Here is a 25701-nt window from a genome sequence, read left to right as displayed (position 1 = left end):
TACTACAAAGGCTGGTATAACTAGGGCAGCCCCAGTTTGTGTTCAGAGCTGAGGATTACTCTTCTATCAAAAAGTAGCTCCAGTGTTAGGGATGTTTCTTACACTGTGGCTGTGGAGAAGCAGCTGTGTGGCACTGAGTTAACTACCATATAACCAGTCCAGAGTCCATCTGACTTATTGCTCTAGTTAAACTGTCCTCCATGACCTATCAGTTTGAGCATCTTTTATGTATGAGGATTAGCTGGCAATCGGGCACCTTTGTAGCATTGCTACAAAGCATACTGTTAACAGCTATGAGCTGGGGAGAGCAGATGCTTGCTGCCAAAATAATTGACATCGTCTCCTGATGTGGCCATCACACCAGCTTCTAGCCAAAAGAGCGGTAATTCTGAAGTGCTTCAAGATCATATTGTTATCATCAGAGGCCTGAGGCCAGGATCCTTCTCTGCTGTAGCATAGACCTGCTTACTTTTTTTGCACAGCTTTGATTCCCAAAGTATTTTCAAGACCAAAAGAAACAGAGCCACAACACTGTTACAGTTCCACACTGTCCAAGCCAGTTTTGGCTAGTCAGCTTAACACAGATGTCCAGCATAGTCTCTGCTCTGACCTGGGGACTGCCAAAAACCGATCTCACTGCATCGCCTCCAGATACTCCTTCTAGATCCAAAGTTCTTGATGGCCAGTTGACGTCCCTTGAGGTCTGGAAAACCCTCTTACAGAACTCCAAAACAGCTGTCAGGATGTTTTCATCATGTTTGAATTGGTTCTCAGTAAGAGCAGCTCAGTATGGCTTGAAAGTTGTTCAGACGTTTAGTATTGCTAATCCTACGCTACTCGTAGGACACAAGCTATGTTGGCTTTTTATTCAGCTCTATTAAGATCCATCCTTTCGATACTCTAAGCTGGATACCTGTTACAGACATATTTGGCCTCTTTCTAGCCTACAACTTCCATGAAAAGCCATTTTCTTTTGTTACCTCAGATTTCAATTTGCCTATCCCAAAGATGATGTGGTTTTCATTCAGGCTTTACCTTGCTACTTACGTGCCTATTTGTAAATGCTCTTCCTATCGGCTAACATTCATACAGAAAGATAATATGCTATCTGATTCTTTTACCTCCTTTAGGCAGCATCAAATGAATTTCACTCTGAAAGTATTGACAGATCTTTAGCTACACCAGTCAAAACAACATTGATAGGTATCCTTTCTACAGCCATATGTCACATCAGGACAAAAAAAAAAAATCACTTACCTTCTATCTGTACCTAAGATTTGGGTTTTTATACGGACAAGATCAAAGTGCTTTAACTGTTCTACATGATTATACACTGATGTGTATTTACCATGTTCAATTGGCTTGAACACTGAAGGTCAAAAACAAGCTATGGTTTTCACTGCTTCAAAATTATACCAATGTCAGAAATTTGTAGAGAAGCAGCATAGAGTTATTCCAGCTGAGTTCTTCCAAATGCTGTACCTTGGACATAGCTGTTGTAATTCCAGTTGCAAGGATCGGTGCTGCAGCCATTATTCAAGCAATTCCTGCCGGCCAGTTTGAATTAATTCCTTACTATCTTGTTTATCACTTTGCTCATTTAGTTTTAGTTTTTTCCTAACCCAGTCATCCTTTGGCAAGTCACAGAAAAAGACATTTGGCCATTACCAATTTAGCCATCTGACAGTGGATGCGCCCGAGAGAGACACGCAAGAGATTGGGTTCTGATTCTCGTTTAGTCCCCCCACCACCACCTTTTAAAAGATGTGAATAGAGAATAGGAATTTCATACTTTGTTCCAAGTGAGACTGATTATAAAATATTTTTTGTGAAAACTACCTGTACAGGAAAAGATCATTCTTGGAATATTTCAGAATCTCAGCATCTTCACACCATACTGAATCCAGTTATGATGCTGTGTGAAAATCCATTATTATTCAGACCTTCAACATATGGTTCAGTTGACCTGTGCGGCATGGGGGTGATTTACTGCATACATGACAAAATAATACAGTAGGATGGAAGTCTGATAGTACACTATTTTACTGTCACCAGAACTTCAATATAGTCAACTTTCTACTTACAGTCTGTGGATCTTTGTTGCTTTATTTATAGGCTGTCATCCAAAATCCCTTGATGTTAATGAGTCATCTCCCTTTGAGGCATGTAGGCAGCGCTTTTCAGAAAGACAAAATCAAACTTGTGAGTACTGACTGTTCATGTCAGGTAGAAGGGGAAGCTCTGGCTAATTGAAGGTGCCGCCTCAACAAACTGAACAAAAAACTTCGTCTCCTGTTCTCAGATTAACACCTTTAACTTGGAGCCTCGTGATTAAGGGAATGAAATATTAAGAGAAAATGGATGACGGAGTTGTTCAGTGGGACAGAGCCTTAGCTAGCATAAATTAGTGTAACTGCAGTGATGCCACCAGTGCAATCCCAGTGTGTTTCAGGTGAGAATCGAGGCCCGAGTCACTAATTAATTGCAGCAGTATGCCTAAAATATTATAGACTGAAAAGTAATGAAATCTGTGACAGAGCTGATGCATCTGACATCCTGTCCTGTATTCGTTTCTCTAGACTCTATTCAGCCAAAGTAGGCCAGTTTCCCTCCTCCTTACTCCAGGACACTTGTCATAATTCCACTGAATCCATTTATACCACCGAAGCAACCTAATTATGATTGGGAAAAGAATACTGGCGGTTCTTAGTCACAAAAACATTCATCCTAAAATGATTATGTGGAGATGGTATATATTTAGCATATCTATTTTTGGTTAAGCTTTCTCTAGCAAGATTGGTGATAATTTTACAAAGGGTAAAAATGGATCAGCAGCCGCTTCCTTCGGTATCTTGCGAAGCATAAAACCTCTTTAAAACTGAAGTGCTTTGAAAAATGCAAAATGTTGTAATTGTTGTAAATTGGTATGTGCAGAGTAGAGTAATTTAAAAATCATTAGAAGTATGCATTTTTTAAAGTAAAGTGCTTCAAAAAGAAATGAAGGCATAATACAGTATATTAATATAGTTCAAGACATCTCAAATTGGTTTCAAAATTAAACATCAAAAACTGCAACTTGAAAAAATAATTAGGTAAAACCGTTTCATCGCAATCAGAAAACTCTTCAGGTTTAGGAAATTGCAAATTATGGGTGTCAGTCATTCTGATTTGCCAAGGACAAGGATATTCACTACAAACAACTCGCAGTAGTGAAAATAGCCTTGAAATTTCCTCAATGCGTGATGTAATCTGTCATGCGTTTTCTATGGACTGCTCTGTTCCATGCTGGTACTTCTACTCTGCTCCCTATTTTAAAACAAACTCAAGAACTTTTTAATTACACTATAACCGTCCTTCATTGTTTTGTTCTGAAGAAATGATGGACTTACTTAATTTCATCTAACTGTCCTCTTTCTTTAATTTGTGAGGAGCTTTAACTATTACTGCTGTGCTAATTAAAAGGATGATTGAAGTTTCCCCTGCTGTACATTGTCTGACATTGTAGAAAGACTTCTTACTACTGTATATTTCACTGAAAAGAAAAAAACGATGTGTGACTAGTTTGATTTGTATCTCCTGTAGAGTTGCAAGAGTTTGCAAAAAGATATCTGGTGAGCAAGATTTCTATTAAAAACTTAGTAGTTAAAGATTGGAACACTTAATATGTGTTGCTGGCGAATTTAAAACATGAGAAATTTAAGACAGTGAAGAAGCACTCCAATAAAAATTAATTCTCCTGCATGTTGAAATCAGTCCAGAGGGAACCAGAAATACCTGATGTAGTCATGTATTGATTTAAGAAACAGGATAAGTCAAGGGTATGAGATATACAATGAGGAAACTTGGGATGTTTTTCACCTGATTGCTGCTTATTTAGCAGCTGTGCCAAAAATAATGGCTCTTTCCTTCCCTTTTTCTTCCTGAAAATTAAGATTCTTAATCTATTTCTGTCTGCACCTCATTCAGCAATTATTGGAAATATCCCTCATTCAAATGTAAACATAATTTACTTAAGTCAGCCTTTGTAAATCCTGATCTAATTCACAAAAAGGTATTACTTATTCCACTGGGTGGAATCCACAGACCCATTTTCGATCCCAGCAGCTCTTCCCTTTTCCAGGAGCAAGATACCCAAATTGCTCTGGCGACAGCAATATGGGACTGTTTATCCTACCTTCTAGGTAGCTAAGAGACCTTCCTCTCTGTATGCATGGCAGCGTGTCTCTATGTGGAGCCCGTTGTGTGCAGGAACTGTTCCCCTCAATGTGGTTTGTGGTAGGCCAGCTCCAGCAGATCTGTTCTGAGGGTAAGGCTCATTAGGATCCTTAGGCAACGCCTGGATAAGATCCTGCAGATGGTGAAACTAGAGAGCTTAACATAAGGCTGTTATGACCTCAGTTGGGTGATTATCTAGTAGCAAAACCTGGTAAATAAATGGGATTTTAGTAGCTCTTCAGGTGCCAAAGTCGTTCAAGGACTTCCAAATTAGGTAAGCTGAGTAACGGGTTTAAGGGTCTAAATTTTGGATTTAGACGTTTAAAGTTGTAGCTAGGTGACTGCCTCCCTTTTTGCATCTCAACTTTATCACCTACGCGGTAGTCAATCTACTAGCCAGTGATTAAGAGCCATAGTAAAACAAGCAGCAGGATAGAGTATGGAAAGGACTTTTGTGAATACTCTGTCCCAGAAAACAGCAAGGTGGAAATTCTGAATGTGAAAGGCTCACGTTCCACAAGAAGCCTTTATAAAAGAGGAAGCGAAGTTGTGGGAACGTTCTGCTGGTGTTGCAGATGCTGCAGTGGAAGGGAAAAAAACAGCCTAGATGGGCAACGGAACAGTAGCAACATACAAAATTTAATTTTTAATTTGCTAAGCGAAGGCCGGTGATGAAACTCTGACAGGTTATCCATACCACCAGCATGTAAAGAAGGGGGTTTGTGTTAGGAGGGAGCTTCCCTTCCTCACAGCTGGAAAAGCACAAATGGGAATTGTTGGAGCAAGATTACAAAAAAGCACTAGAATAACTAGAGGTTTTGTCCTTCGGTGAATTTCAGAACATCTGTTATGCAAAATGTATTGCATAGATCCCTGAAAAGCAGATATTTATAATAATTTTTTATTGTCATGGTAAGAGTTCTACAAAAATAGCTATCATTTCAATATGCTCATGCAGCAGGGTGTATCAAGTTTAACTTACCTCTGAAAATAGGAAATTGCTACTGATAAGAGTCAAAATCATGGAAACTTTCTTTTCTCCCGCATATTGCATTTTTAATCTTTTTGATTGTGTAGATTGTTGCAAGGGTTACATATGTAGACATCCAAGGAATTCCTGGTTTCTGCCCCCTTCAAGGACTTTTGCTTAAATGTTTAGGCTCAAGTGTAACACTTCTTAAATAAATTTAAATTTACAGTAATTATGTAAGAACATTTCAGTGGTGATAGAGCAAAAACTCCTTGTGCATTGTAGCTGCAGTATACATTCAGGCATGTCACTCTTCAGCTTAGGAAGCGTTGGCTATTTTATAAACGGGTTCTTAAAATAGCATCTATCACCTTGCGATCCAAAATCACTTTCTGATGGGCTGCGGGAAGCTGTTCGTTCACGTGGCACATTTGTATTTTCAGCTCCTACTCTGCTCACCCCGGCGCTCGTTACACAAATGCCTTGAAGAAGGGTGTCCAGCCTGGCGGGGCCTCTCTCAGCAATGCGGAGCGAGAAGTCGACGGGCATCTTTGAGCAGGATGCGACTGGGCAGCATGTCCTGGGGATAACACAACTGCCTCGGCAAAGCAGCGTTTGCGCGGGCGAGGAGGGACCAGGGAGAAGTGATGAGTTAGTGGAAAAATGAAGGCAGTGTAGAAGCAAGAGCAAGCAAAATAATAAAGGACGCTCGTTCCGTTGTTAAAACTGACAAAGCACTATGGCGGTTGTAGCGGGGACGCGGAGGACTGCGATAGCAGAGCTCAAGTAAAATCCAGGGTCACGGGCCCAAGGTGCTGCTTCTCCCTGGTGCAGGAAAAATGCAAGTCATGAGCTGCGTCTTTGCTTTAGCAGCAACAAGACAGAACAGCAGCTGCCAGATGCGTGTTGCTATTTCTGTTCCTGCTGCTGACACAGAGGAAGCTATGGTTTATTTACTGGGAGCTGCCTCATCTCTCTCTGTGCTCATTTTTACAAATGCAGCAATGAACACAGAAATGTTTACTCCTTGTCTGTGTAAGCAGTGTTCGTAGTCGGTCACTGAGCAGTGTATGACTTTTGCTAATTGAGGCTGCACTCCTTGCTTTTGTGAAAGAGCTTGTTATGCCTGGCTGTTGGGTTTGTCCAACAGACTGTTTATTTCTGCTAAAAAGAGAGGAAGCAAGGCTAGCCTCTTCAGCTGATTTTGCTTTTGATTGTGAACCTGAGATGTTACTCAGAAGCTGGTAATGACCTTCAGCTTCTCATATTAGTCTTTACTGTGATACAAATTGATTGTTGGGAACACAGAGTGCCTAGGGCTTGTGTTAGTGATCCAGTGTTTCTGTCTGTCCATGTAGTCTGGCTCTTCGCTGAAAAAAAAAAAAACAACATTGTGAAAATGGAAGTAGGTCCTTTTAAAAGCATCCAGCCCTAGCATGTTGATGTAGATTCTGCAAGTCACTATCCCCTTTCCTTCTGAGTGCCAACTCTATGTCCAATTTGGGCAACGGTGGCATCTATGCCACTTTTGGGCTGCCATTGCCTTTACACAGGTGAAACTGAATAGAGGTTCCTGTAATGTGTTGAGACGTAGTACCAGTGCCCACCTTTTCATCATTTTGAGCCCTTTGGAGATATGAGTAAAATATGTCTTCATTACTGAAGTCAGCAGGTACGTCTAGCGTACAGAGCACCTGACCTGGGTGAGGTAAGCACTCACCGGAGCAAGTTTTGTGAGTAGACCCATATTCTAAGGTGGTCCTGTAAGCCAGTGAATTAAAGATGGTGGCTACTCTTTGCAAATAGTGCTTAAATAAATCATTACTTCTTTAGTGAATATTACTAATCAAATTTACTAATTAAATAATTGTGGAAAACTTTATGCTCTGAGCAGAGCCCTAGTCAGTGTTAATAATAGTACTACTGTGTATCGCGAAAGATTTAGTGCTTATACAAAGAGGTATCCTGATCCACTCAGGCCATCTTGTGAACCTTTGCTGAAAGTAGTTGTCTCAAATTTTTTATTTTCTTTTGAGGCTGTAGTGGTTCAGGCTGTACCTGTGAGACAACTGTATTAAATGTACCTACTGAGCCATCTCTTCACCTGTTTCCCTTTTCCCTACAAAGCCATTTGGTTGCTCTCCATGTTTCTCATCATTATCGTACACTGCCTCGTGCCTTTCCTGATTCTTGCGGTCTGTCACTCAACAGGTTTCCCATTTTTCCTACACAACTGGCTTTTCAGCCCAACAACTGTGGATTGCATTTTCCCCTCCATGAGTGAACGCAAAGGCATAGCTTTCATAGCTTTCATCTCACTCATTACTGCTCACTATAGATTGTTCTGGACTGCTTTCTGACTAGTCTCCTGATCAAATAAAATATCGAACAAGGTAGACGTTGCAAGGCATTTCCTTTTGTGGTTCTCAGTGTATTGTGAAGGATTTCAGAGCTTGTTAGGCAGAGTATGAATCTCCAGTGATGACTGTAATCTCATTGTTTTGCAACATGTACAACCTGAAATCAAACAGTGGAGACAAATTATAAAACAGGACCAAATTGGACAAGGAAACTCCATATTTACTTGGGAAACACGGTATTTAGAGAATGTCCCGGTCAGGATACTGTGTAGTTCTCCTCACCTTTGTGTCAGTCTAATCTTCCTGCTATTAGGTTGCATTTCTGCTCCTTTATTTTAAACATTTCCCACAAAGGCCTTGTCCGACCTGCCAACCTACATCACCTCTAAGAAAGAGACAGGTTCTGCAGCTGAAGTCCCTGCTGTGGCAAGCACAGCATAATTGTATTCTGCTTTACACCAATAACCATGGCTGGGTAAACAGAGATATACCCGATGGCAAATGAGTAATCCTTTTCAGTGGTATCAGTTTCCAGAGCTTTGGCTGCCTGAAATGAAATATCTGTTAGTATGTTTACCATTACCAGTCCAGATTCATCAGGCTGTATTGATTAAATTTTTGCACTGTAAAAATACCATTTTGAACCACAGCGAAATCGATAAAGGGTGAGGTTTTTTTATATATACAAATTGGATTTGGATCAGGAAGAAAATATTCTCCATCAGATGAAAAATAAAGCTGAAAAAAAATGTGTGATGAAAGATCCAAGATGGGAAAAAAGTTTCTCTGCCTTTTCCCCTGCCTCTGCTGTATTTGTCCTTTGGACCTTTCTGTCTGTCCACTGATTACTTTTCTACACAAATAAATTTTCAAGCAAATTGGGGCTTCCAGTTTGGAAAAGATACTTTCAAATAGGTGTAGCATTATCAGAAGCTATGTTACAGTTTTTTAAAAGATGCAATTACATTCATATATTTTGAGATACACAATAGTGTTAATGGCAGCCTTCCTACTACAAGTCAGAAGAGCTATTTATAGAGTACTTTCAATGCATCAGAACTAAGTTCAATGAGATGATGGTAGGATTATTTCCAGAAAGCAATTAAAGCTGTCACTAGATTGATGGTGAAACATTCTGAGTAACAAACAGTAAGGATACGGCATTTTAGTTCCAGTGGTTTTATATTATGTGTTGTGGCCTGTGGTAAGAAGATAAGAAAGGTAGTTAGATATCTGTGAGGCAACACATCAGAAAGGTTTCCTGCTTAAAGCTTACAGTAGAAAGGTTTAAAATGAAAACAACGTTTGGAGAATTGTCTTGGTTTGGAGAAGTTTTGCCTTTGGTAGAAGTAGTTGATCATTGTGCAGTAATTGCGTCCAAATTATCGCAAATAATAGAATTATAGGATTGTTTAGGAAAAGACCTTTAAGATCATTGAGCCCAACCGTTAACCTAGCACTGCCAAGTCCAGCACTAAACCATGTGCCACATCTACATGTCTTTTAAATACCTCCAGGGATGGTGACTCAACCACTTCCCTGGGCAGCCTGTTCCAATGCTTGACAACCCTTTCAGTGAAGAAACTTTTCCTAATATCCAATCTAAACCTCCCCTGGTGCAACTTGAGGCCATTTCCTCTTGTCCTGTCGCTTGTTATTTGGGAGAAGAGACTGACCCCCACCTCCCTACACCCTCCTTTCAGGTAGCTGTAGAGAGTGATAAGGTCTCCCCTCAGCCTCCTTTTCTCCAGGCTGAACAAGCCCAGCTTCCTCAGCTGTTCCTCGTAAGACTTGTTCTCCAGACCCCTCCCCAGCTTTGTTGCTCTTCTTTGGACTCGCTCCAGCACCTCAATGTCTTTCTTGTAGTGAGGGGCCCCAAACTGAACACAATATTTGAGGTAGGGCCTCACCAGTGCCGAGTACAGGGGGACGATCACTTCCCTAGTCCTGCTGGCCACACTGTGTCTGATACAAGCCAGGATGCTGTTGGCCTCCTTGGCCGCCTGGGCACACTGCTGGCCCATATTCAGCCAGCTGTCGACCAACACCCCCAGGTCCTTTTCTGCCAGGCAGCTCTCCAGCCACTCTTCCCCCAGCTTGTAACGCTGCATGGGGTTGTTGTGACCCACATGCAGGACCTGGCACTTGGCCTTGTTGAACCTCATGGAGTTGTCCTCGGGCCATCAATCCAGCCTGTCCAGATCCCTCTGTAGAGCCCTCCTACCCTCAAGCAGGTCAACACTCCCACTCAATTTGGTGCTGTCTGCAAACTTGCTGCGGGTACACTTTGATGCCCTTGGCCAGATCACTGATAAAGATATGAACCAGAACTGGCCCCAGTACTGATCCCTGGGGAACAGCACTTGTGACCGACCACCAACTGGATTTAAGTCCATTGACCACAACTCTTTGGGCCTGGCCATCTAGTCAGTTTTTAACCCAGCAAAGAGTATGCCCGTCCAAGCCATGAGCAGCCAGTTTCTCCAGCAGAATGCTGTGGGAAGTGGTGTCAGGCTGTGTGAAGTGTAGATTGCCTCATTTTGTTCTGAAGACACTGACTATTTAATACTACTTTTCTGCAACTCCTGTTTCTCTGAAGAAGACCTGACCTCCTAAAGTGCCTCATTGCCTCCTGGTAGGACACCTCCTGGGATAATGCACTTCATAACATGAAGAAGAGAGGCAGGATAGATCCTTTATTCAGTTAGAGTGGTTTCAGCTGCACTATTTGTCAGTTGCCAGTGAGACCACCCGAAAGGTTATTTACTGCAGTCACTAATTTATTTCATAGCAAACCCAATAGATGTACTGAAGAGAAAAGAGGAAACAGGGTATCAGTCATGTAATCATGAGGGAAAAGTGTTACTTAATACGAGTCCAAGTAACAGAAGACAGCAGGAAGACACAAGAAAATAGGAGTTTAAGGAGTTTAAGGAATGTCCACGTGTTTCTGTAATGCATGGAAAACTGTAAACAGTTGTAATATCTTATGAGCTTCTCTAATGTTCAGAGACAGAAATGAGGGCAAATATGATTTGAAGTAGGAACTGTTTTCCTCTTGAGAGTTTTTCCAGAATCATTCCTCTTCTGCTTAACATAGCTTTATACGCTTGCTACAGTCTCTTGCATCATGATAGTGTCAGAAAGGATAAATATCAATAGCTGAATAAATTTAAACATTATAGTCTGATAACAGACTGTAATAGAAAACTATTTCAGACACAAATGTCTCAAGCTGGGTGAGATGAATCTCACTCTTTGTGTATTTTGTTGGAATGGGCTACCAAGCCCCACTTTGTGCAAGAGCAGAATCTTTGGAAATTACGGTGGAAATGATTTTTGGAAGTATATGTGAGAATAAATTCAATGCAATAGTTTTGCAGCGTTCACATAACTAACATAAAAGCTTTGCTTTGAATTTATTCACACAAATATAACAAACCGCTCAAACTCAGAAATTGTTGTGCTATTGTGAGATGACCTTTAATATATTGCATTGTCAGATGTAAGCGTGTGATGCGCAGAGAGAAGAACAAGAAGTATTGCAGCAAGAGAAATTTAGATTGAGAGAATATTTGTCTGTGGAGATAGTCTGGTGGGGATTAATGGATTATCTAGTCCTGTTGTCAGTTCTCTGTTGCTGGGAGCTTTTTAAGGGATGTCACCTATGATTTAATTTGGAACAAGGAAGAATAGATCATCATGTGAAGTCCTTTGCACCTCTGTTTTCTATAAATCTATATTAAACTATGTAAACTGGCCCTAAAAAATCAGAACTGTGTGTTATTTTAGTATTCTGACAGTGGAGTAGTAGAGGTGATTTTTTTTTTTCCCCCCTAAACAGTTGTCAGTCATTCGGTGATGATCTATCCTATTGATTTATTTTTGATTGTACCAAATTTCACATAACATTCTATGTAATTTTCCCATCAAGTGTTGCTTGGTGGTGCGAAGGATAGGGAGATGAAGTAGCAGTAATCGTTGGGGAATGCACCTTTGCTGCCTCTTCCACTCTTCCATGCAGGAACCTGATTTCTGTTTGCCAGAGGAAACGTTCACAAAACCTGGCAGCTGACAGCCAAAGACTTCAAAATTAATGTTTTGCAGACATTTACAAGTCCTTTTGATTTCCAGCTCAGGCTTGAAGAGCAGGTGCCACTGAATACCGGCATAGCCCATGGAATACTTGTGTGTTGCCTCTGTAGCAAAACTGTCCCAAGCTTGATGGTTTATTGGCTTAGCTGTGGTTCGCTAAGAACCTCAAAAATTGCTCGCCTAACTGACATACTGTGACATTGTTGGAGAAGCCTAGATCAGATGCAGTTATAACATCCACACTGCCAAAGGAATTTATTTAAATTGGGAAAATAATATAAGCTGTACCATAAAACTTGATATCTACATTAAACCTCTATGGTTCGCTCTCTCAGGTAACCTTCTCTAGTGGGGACAACTTTCCATTAGGTTGTACTGAAAAAATAATAGCTCAAGTGCTTTTGAAACTCCTAAAACTTTAAATTTTTGAACTTTTTTGTGGTGTAAAAAATTATATTAATAAAGTCGGTCCCTGAAAATGAAAGCTAGAACAGAGTTGTCTCCAGGACACAGCGGGAAGGTAATTTAAAAAGCTCAGGAACATTGTTGAAATTATCATGCAAGCTTATTAAATGCAATGTATATTTAAATTGAAAAAACTTTCTTTATTAGGCCTAGATAGGTGATTTTTGCTGCCTCTAGCAGTCAAGCTTATTGGGTGAAAGTCGGGATAGATTAATTTCTAATCTTTATGGAAAACCACTTATTAAAAAATGGATAGCAAAATTATTAATATGATACTTAAGGTTTAGACTGCCTGTAGAACAAGACGTACCACTGAATGTGAAGAAAAGTAAAATGAAAGTGTTTTTGTAGTATTTGACCACTTTTGTTTACATAGAGTTTTGTAGTCTTAGCATGATTTTCTAAGAGTTATTTCTGAAACATGTTGAATTAACGTTAAAATCTTCCCTTATCATTACAAATTATAAAATATTTAGCTTTAATTTCCCTTTTCACATCACGTAAGTAGAAACTTATTATAAAACACATTTGAAAGAACTCATTGTTGACTTAGGTAATTAAAATGAAGAGTGTGGAGTGAATTTTTAATGCTTTTTAGATTAGCTCAGGAATGATCAACATATTTGTCTCCTTCTCAAGAATATGTACAAATAATGCTTCACAGCTCACATTTGCCTTCTTCCAATAAAATTAATGAGCCTTCAGAATTAAGGACATGTCAGTAAAAATTCTCGACTGAGTTGCACATTTTTTAAATCTCTTATTCATTAATTGGTATAAGTCTAAGGACTCTGAATTTTAGATTTGATAAAGGCTGTATTTCATGAAAGCGTATAAGAAACTGCAGGGGTGAGCTGAGGCCAGCTCCCAGCAATTTGCCAGCACGTTGCTTGCAGTGAGTCTGCACAGCTGAGCTTTTTTTTAAATAAGGAAATTAACTTTCCAGCCCTACACGTAGAGAACCTTGTTTTGATTGCAAAGTGTACAAGTACAAAAACTGAAACAGGGCTGTGAATTACTGTGAGTTAGGGTGACTCTTGGTTTCGTGAGAGCCATGAAAATCCACGTCTACTGAGGATCTGGGTCTGTTAGCCACAGACCAGCCTTCAACCCACCACGCTCCACAAGATCTGCCTAGAGCTCGGGCAGGCAAGCAGGGCAGGCGTACACCCCACTACACAGTGACAAAGAGAGAGGGAGAGAAGAGGTGGCTTTTGTGTAAGCCTACAAGCCTAGACACCAAGAAGGACATTTGAGGGACTTAACGAATTGTGTGTGTTGCACTGTACGTTGTGAGAATGATTGGCAATTAATCTAACAGCATAACTAAAGGCTTGCGGTACGATACCCCTGAGTTGACTTTTCTCACCCAAACCATAACCTCTTGCCACCTGCCTCCGTTCTTACCTAAGTCACCTCCCCCTTGCTCCTGTCCTTTGCGCTCAGACGATGGCACAGTTTGTGGCTCCTCAGCGGGACGGTCCCCATCCAGGCTGTGATCTGCATCTCCTCCCTTGCCCTGCCTGTGTTGCTGCTTTGATCCCTCAGTGGGCAGATTTAGCTCAGCAAGCTGTCAGGTATTAACCTAGGGAAATAAAGTGAATATCTGCCAGTTTCATGATCTGAATCAGCTCACCACAGTTTCAGATGATAAGCTCCAGGCAGGGACCGCAGAGCTGGGAGACGGATGGAGGCGGGGGAGTGGAATGGCCGTTCTGGTCAGAGGTGGCAGCTTTGGCTGGATCAGCTGCTGCACCCACCCACAGCTCAAAGCCCTTGCCCGGCTGTGCTGGCCCCTTGTTCAGCACCCACTGCTTTTTGGGATGCTTCTGAGTCCTGTAGGACCAACTGCTATGGAAGGAGGAAGATGCTCCACTGAGCAGAATCTGATTGAGCAGAACTGATATCCGACTTTAGTTCTGCCTGAACTTTTACCACATCAGCTTTGTTTGAAGCTATTTACCTCTTTCAAGTTATTGTGTTGTTTTGCGTTGCACTCAGTCACTGTCCACTCACTCGAGCGTCCCATTTTGTCCAGTCTGCTGTGGAAACTCAGCCTCGCGGTACAAACAGAAATGCTGATGCGGCTCCCTGCTATGCTGATATCTCTGTACTTGTTTATCTGCAGGAGTAGCTAAGAAATTGTTTTGCATTTAAAACCAGAACAACCTGAACTGATAATGCTTTTTTTAATCTTAGTTGTTGGAATTAGCTGTGGATTAAAGCTGCAGGTACTAGCACAGCATTAATAGGATGCCATTAGGCTTGATTTCCCTTGCTTTGCATGAGAAGTCTGGGGAGAATCTTGGATTTGTATGGCAGAAGAATAAATTATCATGGTAAACAGCATTTCTGAAGCCTCATATTAAATCACTGAAACAAATGTAAGTCTCAAGATTGGCCTCGGTGATCAGAAAGTATGAGTTGGCTGAGCAGCAGAACGAGGGTAACTGAGAAAAGTGTCTGGTCCAAATGAAGAAACCAGGTTTCGTTATGTCTGGTGCTTACAGAATTGCTTTCGATTTGCATCAAAGAAGATTTAGATTAAGTATTTGGGGGGAAAATGCATTACTAGAAGGAAAGGCAAGGCATTCCTTTGCCGGAACAGGTTTGACACACGCTTTTTTGGTAACACTTTTTACTCAGTTACTGGTGTCTGGTTACTGGGCCCTGACTAACTGGCAAGAATGAGGTGTGAAAACTGAATAACTGGGTTCAGGACAACTAATCTAACATTTCCTATCATACAGAGCCAGTTTGGGGTCCAGAACTTGTGCCGCTGTGTTGTCTTTCGAAGGCAGTGTGGTTGGGATAGAGGAAGCCTCTGTATTCCAACAGGCAAAAAATAAAGGAAAATTTGTTTGTGTATGATCTTATGTGGGGAAATAGGAATAAAAGTAGGAGACTTGTGAATGAAGACTATACACTGACTGGCCTAGGATATTTTTTGGTGAGATGTGAAATCTTGTATCTCTACTTCATTAATCTGATTGAATTTAGGAGCTTAAATAGTGTTTAAACATTTTATTCCTTGTGAGGAATAACACGAGGAAATGTGAGGAAAACAATGGAAAGCTCTCAAACATTTCAAGATGCATTTCATTTTGGGGTTGTGAAATAGGAATATGTGCAAGATTGTGTCCCTTTGGTAGGGATGTGCCTACATGGCCTTCGGCTCCGTGCGGCTGCTTTTGTTTGTTTGGAAGGTGAGTTTGCCGTGATGAGCCTCCGCTGGGTAGACAGACAGAGGTGAGGCAGGCGTGCTTGCCGTGGGTGGGAATGTGTTCAAGGTTTTCCACATCTGGTTCTTTGATTTATTTACAGGTAGAGAAGTGGTGGGAGCTGCTGACACGATGGGAAGCTCTGTGTATCACTTTGTTTCCCCACTTCAGCCGTTCCAGCCTACGTTGCCGCTTCTGTGTACTGATGCCTACAGTATTGCCTGAAGTTTTGGCATCAGTTGAACTAAGCCAGTCCCACAACTGCAAAAAAATATGTAGCAGACACTCAATCCGGAAGGGTCAAAAAACCCCACATCTACTCCACTTACCCCAGCATTGTGTAAACTGCAGAATATTTCTTAAAAGCCTCTTAACAATCTTTGCCACTTACAGTAAAATACCAAAAGCAATAATTATAATGAACTAGAGGGAGATTGGGAGAGATCAAAGGCATCCCTCTAGCAGCCTAAATCCTTGAAGTAGCAGGTAATTTGTTAGATTTAATTCTCAGGAGTTAGTCCATGCCCCAAGCTATAAAGATAGGTTAAAATAATACCAGTGGTCCTCTGCCAGTCTGGCCTGGGGGTGATTCTGCTGTGATCCCAGATCTGGAGGGATCAGTTTAGTTCCTGGCCATAGCAGCAAGTATTTGGGTGACTTCAGTACCGATGAAATAACAGAGCAAGTCCCCCCTGTAGTCCTCTGAGCAGTCTCACAGGTTTCCAAGGAGCAAGGAAGTATCAAAACCAAAAAAGCCAAGCCAACTTATGCAGCAAGGGGGGAGAAGTCCTTCCTGGTACCCGCAGGCAGGCAGTCCAAGGCATGAAGCATTAGATTAATAAATAATCAGCAGGCAGCAATCAAGTCTTTCTAAGGGATAATGCCCCAGGCTCAGCACAGTTTTTAATTTGAATATAGCAAAGCAGTCCCTTTCCTTGTCTTTTATACTCTTTTGCAGGAGTATCATCAGATAATTTTGTTTGTCTTCTGCTCCAGTATAACAAAAGTCCCTGTGTGAATAGTAAAATTAATTATTTTGTACGTAGCTGATTTTGACTTCCTCAGGACAGTACTTCGTAGTTTCTTATACTGGATTTTATCTTCGGTTCTTTACCATGCCTTCTGCTTCTGAAGGTGATTTTGAGTTTGATGATGCTCTTCCACTTTGTCACTCTCCGGTTCGTTCAGTTGCACTCTGTGCCATCACCCCGGCTATTAACAAAAGCAAGGGCTAGACTCTGACTCGAGACAGAGCCCGGCACGTCTGCAATGTCACCGTGCAGTTCCATGCCTGTGATGCTTTTTTCTTTGTGTTTAAACGATGGGAATTGATAAGATTTCAATTTAAACTTTAAAAACTTTGCTTGGTATATACAGTGACAGCATTTGTCACTACAAATGCTTTTAAGGATGTTTATATACAATACTTCCAAGATATAAATGATCATTGTTTAAAATGTGTCAAGGGAAAAATCTTGCCACAACTAAATATGTAACGCTGACATTTGAAATCAGAGCAGACACGATTATTTGGCTTACACTTGTAGTGCTATCAGCTGCTTTCCGAGAGGAAGAAGGAGGAAACATTTTTGTGGCAGGTTAATTGCAGAATAACAAGCAAATTCTCTCTCTTGACACTAATTATTCTAAATAAATTCAAACTACATGGAACCTTTTTATAATGAAGCCATTCTTTTCGCAGAACAACTTTAGTCTAAGTGGAAGTAGAATTGCAATTGGCATATTGTGATGTATTGAAGCAATTCAGGACTTTCATTCCGCTTCACGGTAACTGGTGTTCTGCAGTGCCCAGGTAGAGAAATTGTTCTGAGTGCAGTGAAGGAGGTACCCTTGTCTTCCCGTAACAGCTTTCCTTAGCAGTTGACTCATGAGAGTCAGGAAGGAAAAAGCTTTTAGTCCTTGAAAGTCATTTTAGAACTAGGCAGATCTGCGTGGCCTGTAAGTCATGTAATATTGTATACTGCCGTCAGAGTTGGGGTGCTGCTGCTTCTTTCTCACCGTTACCTTTCTGGTGGCTCTTCTTACTGTAAGTCAAGGCCATTTTGCCATCACTACAAATGTCTGACTGTCTCAAAGACTTTTGCTTGTACGTATTTAATGTGCCACTTTATCCTTTACTTCAGCTCCCTTGCAGTGTTGAGTTTATAATAGATTTCAGAACTGAGCCAGTGGGACCTGGGAACCAGATGTGGCATGCTGTTGTTAAAGGCCTCAGCTGAAATCAGTTAAAAGATATTGACTTTTTTGTGTCATTGTTTGTCTGGTTTAGGCCCATTGCTCTACCACGTGCAAAGCCATAATTTTTGCAGTCCCCACCCCAAACAAATAAGTGATCTGGCAAGTAACTGCTAAAGAAGGAGGCAGCCAGATAGTGCAAGGTGTGTGTGTACTGGGGGATGAAATCCCATATTTGATGCAATTGATGAGCGATACAGGTAGAGAAGTGATTAAATTTAGTATCGGTGCAAAGTCTATTTGCAGTAGGAAATTGCTGTTTCACGTTATGTATTTTTGTAATCCTGTGCAGAGCTGTGCACCCTGGACTGTGGCAGCCATGGAGTCTGTTCGAGAGGGATATGCCAGTGTGAAGAGGGCTGGGTGGGACCAACCTGCGAAGAGCGTACCTGCCACTCTCACTGCGCTGAACACGGCCAGTGCAAGGACGGCAAGTGCGAGTGCAGCCCTGGATGGGAAGGGGACCACTGCACCATTGGTAAGGGCATTTTGTACCTCGAGAAATAAAATGCCTGAATCCTTAACCAGTTATACAAAGATCTGCCCTAGCCATCAGCCTGCTTCAAGTCATTTCGGAAAAACAGAGAGCCAGGATCAGGCCAGGTGTAAAAAGGCAGCTCCGCACTGATGGTGCGCCCCGCTTGTCCCACAGAACTGCAGCTCAGGGCAGCTTTCTGTTTAGAGGAAAAAACATAGCCGAATTTATTTTTTACAAAACACAAAAACACACAACAGAGAGATATCTCGGTCCTAATATATTGTTGGGTTGTGTTCATATGAGAACTTCAAGTCAGGACGGAAAAAATTGTTTAAGAAATGGAAGGTGTGAGGGGATGGAGCTATTATTCAGCTTAAGGAATTCTTGCATTAAATCTCTTGCCTTCATGTCTGAGGATTTACATATTTTACTTATTAATAGAGGTGATTTTTCTATAGCTGGCTTCTAACAATATTCCTAATAAGGTAAAGCTTTCAGATCTTTTTAGAATTCATTACTCCATTATACAAATGTAATAGTTACATTTTTAATGAAATACAACAGGTTTTTGCAAAGTCTAATAGTGTTTCTCTCTAAAATGTCCCAAAGCAAGATTATTCATAAACACTTTAATTGTTTCTAATAGCAGGGTGCCTAATTCTCAGAGGTAAGCGGAGTAAGCTTTCATGCTTGCTTCTTGAAAAAAAAAAAAAAGCAAAAGCAGAATGTTTTGTTTTTATCTTGATCATTTGTCATTATCTTGGTTATTCACTGGCTCTAGAATTTACTAAATCAGATTTGCTAAATCAAGAATTAGATTTGTGAAGGAGGAACAGCCTAATTTTCTAAAGATGGTATAGAGCAAATCCAGAAAAGGACCAAAATAATCAAAAAGATATGCAGAACTGCTCTTTGCATTGGGTAGGCACTGGCAGGTATGGCCCAGGCTGTCCCCTACATGCTTGTCATCAGAGAACCATCACATACGCGATGTGTTTTGATCGCAGTGGCAGGAATAGATCTGACAGGTGGCAAAGCCATAGCCAAATGGTGTCTGTGTTCATTTGGGTACAGAAGTTCAATCCATCTCAGTTTTGTTCTTTTCTTTTTTAAGCTCACTACTTAGATGCTGTTCGAGGTAAGTTTTTCATATCAGCATTGTGAAAGAATAATGAAAAGATATAAAAGTATTGGGAATGCAGTGTTCTGTGTTACCTGTTTTGTCCGAGCTTCTGTACTGCTAAGTTGCCAGAATAGATAAAACATTTTTTAATGGAGATATAGATATATAGATATATAGATATACACACACACATAGAGACAGAGAGAGATTTACAGAAGAAAATGCAATTTTTAACGAATAACGTGCTCAACTCATTCACGAAGTTGTAGCAATGCAAGCATGTTTTATGTGGCATCTGATGTGCTGTTAGGCAAATCATTTTGCTCTCGCTTACCGTTCCAAAGTAATGACAGAGCTGAGGACTTGCTCAAAACACTTTTTGTTGATCCTGTCTTCCATGAGAACAAAAGTTTTCTTTTTGTTTTTTGTTGTTTGTGCTTGAAGTAAGTTTCTTTTGATAGAGAAGTACACTTCTTTAAAAGCTGTCTATGCCAGAAGTGATGTGATTCTCTTCAAATCATTTGATACAAGAGTTAGATTTTATGTTGTTTCGTGTCTGGTGCCGTTCATTTGATTTCCCTGCCTTGCCGCGGGTCCTGCTCATTCATGTCGGCGCACGTTTGAGCAGTGCCTCAGCCCTCGCCATGCTGCGCGGAGCAATGATGCCCAGTGCCCCTTGCAAAAATGCTGCTAGCCCAAATAGTAAATTAACCGACATTCCAGAAAGACCTGGGTGGTTATTTTGTATCTATTATTTTATTTCTTCAGAATTAGAGAATAATAAAATCATGGAGGCATTCGTTTGATTACATTTATAGTCTTAGAGGATAAGCACACGCAGCAGCAAAATATAATCATATACAAGAAATAAATTAACTCAGCGGGACAGTGAATTGAAGTGGAAAAACATCCTCGTTACCCAGAACAGATCTCACATCCTGCCCTTTCCACCAATTAGCCTGAAAGAGGCAAATAATTGGCTTTCACAGTATATCTGGTGGTTGCCAATCTTATGCTATTTTAGAGCAACAACTTCCAGAATTCCAGTGTGAGAAAACGGTGCCACCCATCTCCAGCTCTTCCGAGCAAGATGGTCAGACTCCCCAGTCTCCCTGTTTGCAGATGTGATTGATAAACTGTGCCGAGGGTGGGGAGGAGAGAGATGATGTGTCTCGTGTGGAGTTCCCAGGAAGCGTGCTGCATGCTGGGCTGTGAGTCGCAGCCTGAGAGACCAGTCGTACGGATTCTCTGACTTTGATCAGCTCCTCCAAAGCCCTTTTGGAGCATCTCGGGGCTGCCAAACACATATGGAGATTGAGGTCTCTTCTTTCTTCCTCAAAAAAATACTCTCTCTGATAACACATAAATGTTGATGTTCACTATCAAATATAGGAGGCGCTTTCAGTTCCTGTATGTCCATGCTGGCAAAAAGAAAGGAGCCCTCTAAGAAGGAATGCCACTTGCGCTGTAAAGCTTATTGCTGAGCTTTATCCATTGTCCTTTGGCTCCGTGTGTGACATGGTGCAGATTTGACAAATGTCTGAGCTGGCACTGAACTATGCAGGCAGATGGACGTGAGCGTACACATCCAGAGACAATTCCTCTCTCGCTCATAGGCAGGAGATGTAGCTGAGAATGGCCAAATTCCTATTGATTCAGAGCTTACAAGTGGGTATAATGCAGAGGATGCTACAGTCATTGTTCCAGTTTTGATCTAGAATCAGAGCCACTAAAGGGCAAGTGTTTATCGTATTTAAATCAGCTATAATGTGAAGGAAGTGGAACTGGACATAGAAAGGAAATGCTCCCCCGTTTGCCTTCTTTTGTGGAAAGAGTTGTGTTGTAGCTTAAGTCGAATTGGCATTTTCTCAGTCAGCTGAGTATTTGCGAACAGAATAAAGAGGTCACCTCCACTCCCTGCAATGTGCAAGATCGTGTCCACAAATGCCAGTTTGTCATTTACGCAATATTTTCCATGCATATCTTTGATATAAATGTTGATTATGTATAGACCTTCCATTGTGATCTACAGCTTATTTTTCAGTAAGTAGAGAAAAACATGGACACGGCAGACTGTTAAATATCTTCTTATAAGTTTACTCGCTTTTTTCCTGCGCACAAAATGTTACACACTAAAACTATCCTCATTCCTCACTGAAAAATGAGTTTTGGGCAAGCAAAGGGAGGGATCAGGATGGGGATATTTCCATATTTGGCAAAAAATATAAATGGCTTGCAAGGGAGCTGTGATTATTTGAAGGCAGCAAGTATACTGCTATATGAAAGAATGCTAAAGAATAATTACAACTGTAAAAGAAGAGAACTCCTCCATGAAGGCTTCTTTTTTACATTTTCTTTTCTAGATGGCTGCCCAGGTCTCTGTTACGGAAACGGGAGGTGCACTCTTGATCAGAACGGATGGCACTGTGTTTGTCAAGTGGGCTGGAGTGGCTCAGGATGTAACGTTGTCATGGAAATGGTGTGTGGAGATAACCTGGACAATGATGGAGGTATGCGACATAATTCATGTCCCTGTTTATTTGTCACATCCTGGATTGGCATTTGAATCTATACGTTTGGTGTATGTTTTCCTTTTTATCACAGAATGTCAATGTTTGTCTGTTTGCTCAAGACAGTTGTTCCACTGACTTCATCTGAAGCAGTGCGGCGAGGGAACACACTCTTGTGCTGGATGTTATTCCAGGCAGAAATTCTGTGCAATACCCATCATCCCAGGACTTGATTTTTTTATTACCAAAAAAAACAAAAACAAAACCAACAAAACAAACACCAACCCCCCTCCCCCAAATTTCTAACAACTAATTTCTTCTATCTCCTTTCTGCTCTACCCCATAACTCTGCCATCCATTTCAGCAGACAGCTAATGGATACGCAAATGTAAAAACCTCTGTGCCTGTCAAAATGCATCCAGAGTTTAGTCTTATGTTAATATTAAATGAATACATTTGCAAGCATAAAGCATACATTTAGAGATACTTTTTTAACATTAATATAGTTCTTAATCTTTCCACTGAGACACAGCACAGTTCTTGCAACTATCTGGACCTACATTTGAACGATAGTTGAGTAAGCTAGCGTAGAAAGTATGCATAAAGTAATTTTTGAAAGTACCATAAACGAAGCCCTGTATTAAAGTAATAATTTGCTCTTTTCTACCAGTTGAACCAGGGCATTTGGCACTAGGTGCTCTCCACCTCAGACCTCTGTAGTCTTGATTCATTCTAAGGCTGTGTAAGTTTTAGGTTTGCTGGTAAAAGCATAGTTCTTTCATAAGTTCGTCTCTGCCTCCTTTCCAGGAGTTTATTCTAGTACACAAGCTAGTGCATTTTTTCAGGAAAAATATCCAGAATCTATTTCAAACTTACCAGTGGGAGAAAAGCCACAACATTCCTCACTGATTGTTCTCAGAGTTAATTATTTTTCCTATCTCTTTTAGGAATACTCATTTACTGGACAGTCAAGAGGGACTATTGCTTTCCTCTCCTTTACTTACTACCATCCTTTACAGTGTGCTTGCCCCCATGCTCGGAGCTGTGCAGCTTTCTCGTTCAGACTGTAAATACATCGTGTCCCAAGCACAGCTACGTTTTTTTTCATTAAATTGTACACTGAGATGTATTGACATATGTACTGTGTCACACTTACAGACCATCTCAGCGTCGTGGGTGAGACCTCATACCCCACTGTAGTGTCAAACCTTAGTATAATGATTATCTATTTTCTTCTAGGTCATTGATGAATTAAGCTTGATTTAGGGCCAAGAACTGAGGTCACTGTGGGACCTCAATAGAAACATTCTGACTAAGTGATGATTCCTCATTTACAGATATATTTTGAGACCTTCTGATTTTGTATCCTGTGGGCTCTAAGACCATGCTGTCTTTTGGCAAAGGCTTCCTCATTTCTGAATCCCATTCAAAATCGCCTTATTCCTCTCTTATCCTTCCTTTTCCACCTTGTTTCCAAGACCTCTAACAGCCTTCTCTCTGCCCACTCTCTCTGCTCTCTGCGCTGGTGTGTATCCCTTTCACACGAGGTCCCACAGCTGGCATCGCCGCCCCCCGCGTGCTTTCCCATCTGTCTGGTGCTCTCCCCTGCTGTCCGAGCCACTGACTCACTCTTAAATCTGTCCACAAAAACCCTGTTTAGCCTGTAATGTATGTAAAGCGTTTTCTGATACACTCTACGAACTCGCTCTGTATAAACTGCCCTGTATTGTGATTTTGGGTGCTTTATATTCTGCAATAATGGTGAGTTATTGAAAGAGTTGGCAGTTTTAACTCTAAATCTCCTTGAATTTGTCAGTTTAAGGCAGACACTTAACATCATTTCACTGCAGGTTTTAAAAGTAATTTTCTTTTTCCTTTTTAATGGCAACATAACATGGCCTAGGACAGCTCTGTTGACATTACAATTAGAGATAAGTGCAGAGAGAAATATTTAATTAATCTGACTACTACAGATGGGCTAAATGTAATTAAGTTTCCTTCACAATCAATTTTATATAAGAAAAGAAAATTATATCTACATATTAAAGCCACTTCTCTTTATATATGAAGTTCATAGGACCTGATTTGGCATAAGCATAAATTAGAAGAATTCCCCTAAAGTCACTGGAGTTATACCAGTGTTACATTAATACGAAATCGGAAGGTGATTCCTAGTGTTTCAGGGTTTGTACGTATACACAACAGTAAAAACAGAAATTAGGAAGGAGACATGACATTGCCTGTTAAGTCCTGTTTGCTGGGAGGTTGTGCCTTAGACTGTGAGAATATTATGGTGGCGTAACGAGTTACCATCCATCAAGCTCCCTAACGGGACCAGGTGCATAAAGATGGAAGCTATTAACGTTTTTGCCTGCCGTTGTGGTGAGTTAAGAGCGTGCACTCAGCAGAGTTACAGAAACTCAGCTGACAGGTAGTAACTTCCCAGGCCATTAGCATGTGATCACAATCATTCAGCAACACATAGCCCGGGACATCATGCTCGAGACCTAATTTAGTGCCGTTGTATATTCCAAATCATGTTATTCTCCCCTCTTAAAGGTATTATTCACTCCAATTGTGTTTAAATCAAACATTTATATCTCAGCCCTTAGGAGGTGTTTTTTGTGCCTCAAGTTCATTAGAAGAAAGTCACAACCAAAGAACAAAGCTGTAGTAAAGTTGAACAATTATTATTTCAAACAAACTCTAATTTCAGGAGTTAGGCAGAATGATAATTTTATGTAGTTTTCAGCTGATTTATGACATGGTACTTTCAGAGACTGAAAAGCTGAGATTTTTACTTTATAAAAATACATGGAAATACGTGGTAGAAAAAATGTGTTAGAGAATGAAGCATTTTATTAGTTCCAACTGTAGGGATCGAATAATGTCATTTATTTGGCTTGAGGAAGTTTTAGCGTTATTGTTTGGTCTGTAATAGCAGCAGAAAAGCTTTGTGAGGGAGGAGGTCTTGAATTCATTTTTTAAAGACTGGTATATTTTATATATATTAAGGACTGGTATACTGTAAGCCAAAAGCGTCACAGGCAGCCCGGTTCTGCCGATGCTGAAGCACCGAGTTCCCCATCACTGCAGTTACCCGTGGTGGTAAGGTTAAACACAGGCGGAAATGTTTTCCTGAGCAGGGAAAACACTATTTCTATTAGTATACGTTGTACCCTGACTGTACCATAACTGCCTTTCCCATTCCATCTCATAACTCTCTGTCAGCTTTTTCCTCCTTGCAGATTAAGGGCATGTTTACCTGTTCAAATATCACTACAAATATCATTGAAAAGGTCTTAGCATTATAACACATGCACGACGGCGTGGTTTGCACTTGCTCTTGTGGAGTGCATCTGCAGTCTGTTATCAGTGTGATGTCCATTAAATAATGCCAAGAAGTCAAGCAGATGTCCTTTGCAGTGGGGCCCTTCTCTCGCCATGGCTTCCCTCAGCATCACGTTATTCCCCATTTCTTATTCTCCTCCTTTCATTGTCGTGACTGGCATTACTTCATTTTCGGTTTATAAGGTGGCCATTCAGCTCATCTGAGCAGGTCATTTTCTCTTGTTCTGCCATTACCTTAGACTCATTTGGAAGCTTGGGTAGCTCCAGGAGATTGCTTGACAGCTCTGCTGAGCTCTGCGCAGGCGAGTGCCTGTGTCCCAGGGCGCTCGGCACCAGCTCACGGGTCACCCCCCTGCCCGGCCAAGCCACAATTTACCTGCTATTCTAACATATATTTACATTCCTGCTGCACATGCAGGTCTTTGTCTTAAGCTGAAAGTTGCAGCCTGTCACTCCCATTCATTTCTTTGATACGGACCTCTCTTTTAAATTTGTCTGGATCTCTTTTCATCTTTTTCTTTTTCTTTCGTGATTCAATCTTGACTGTTTGTTTTTAAGGAAAATACTGTTTACTACAAGCTTTGAATTCTCTTCCAAATATCCCTTCAGTCGCTTCAGACAGTTATGATAGCTTTCTCCAAGCTTTTCCAAGCACAA

The 25701-nt window shown here is 41.0% G+C and overlaps 1 protein-coding gene across 9 annotated transcripts in view; it reads left to right on the top strand.

Moving 5' to 3' along the window:
• TENM1 (teneurin transmembrane protein 1) overlaps positions 1-25701 on the top strand; it is a 900761-nt gene that overhangs the window by 782126 nt on the left and 92934 nt on the right. For 8 of the 9 annotated variants that reach the window (XM_063345747.1, XM_063345755.1, XM_063345753.1 and 5 more), the window contains 3 exons: positions 17875-18060; positions 19175-19198; positions 21547-21693. In XM_063345747.1, coding sequence (XP_063201817.1) covers positions 17875-18060; positions 19175-19198; positions 21547-21693 — 357 coding nt within the window. The remainder of the gene's footprint in view (positions 1-17874; positions 18061-19174; positions 19199-21546; positions 21694-25701) is intronic. The other variant, XM_063345754.1, reaches the window with a different exon arrangement.

This window comes from Chroicocephalus ridibundus, chromosome 9 (genome assembly GCF_963924245.1).
Source record: "Chroicocephalus ridibundus chromosome 9, bChrRid1.1, whole genome shotgun sequence".
Taxonomy (NCBI): domain Eukaryota; kingdom Metazoa; phylum Chordata; class Aves; order Charadriiformes; family Laridae; genus Chroicocephalus; species Chroicocephalus ridibundus.
The sequence above is the reverse complement of the archived record's forward strand: the minus strand, read 5'-3'. Positions and strand labels throughout refer to the sequence as shown.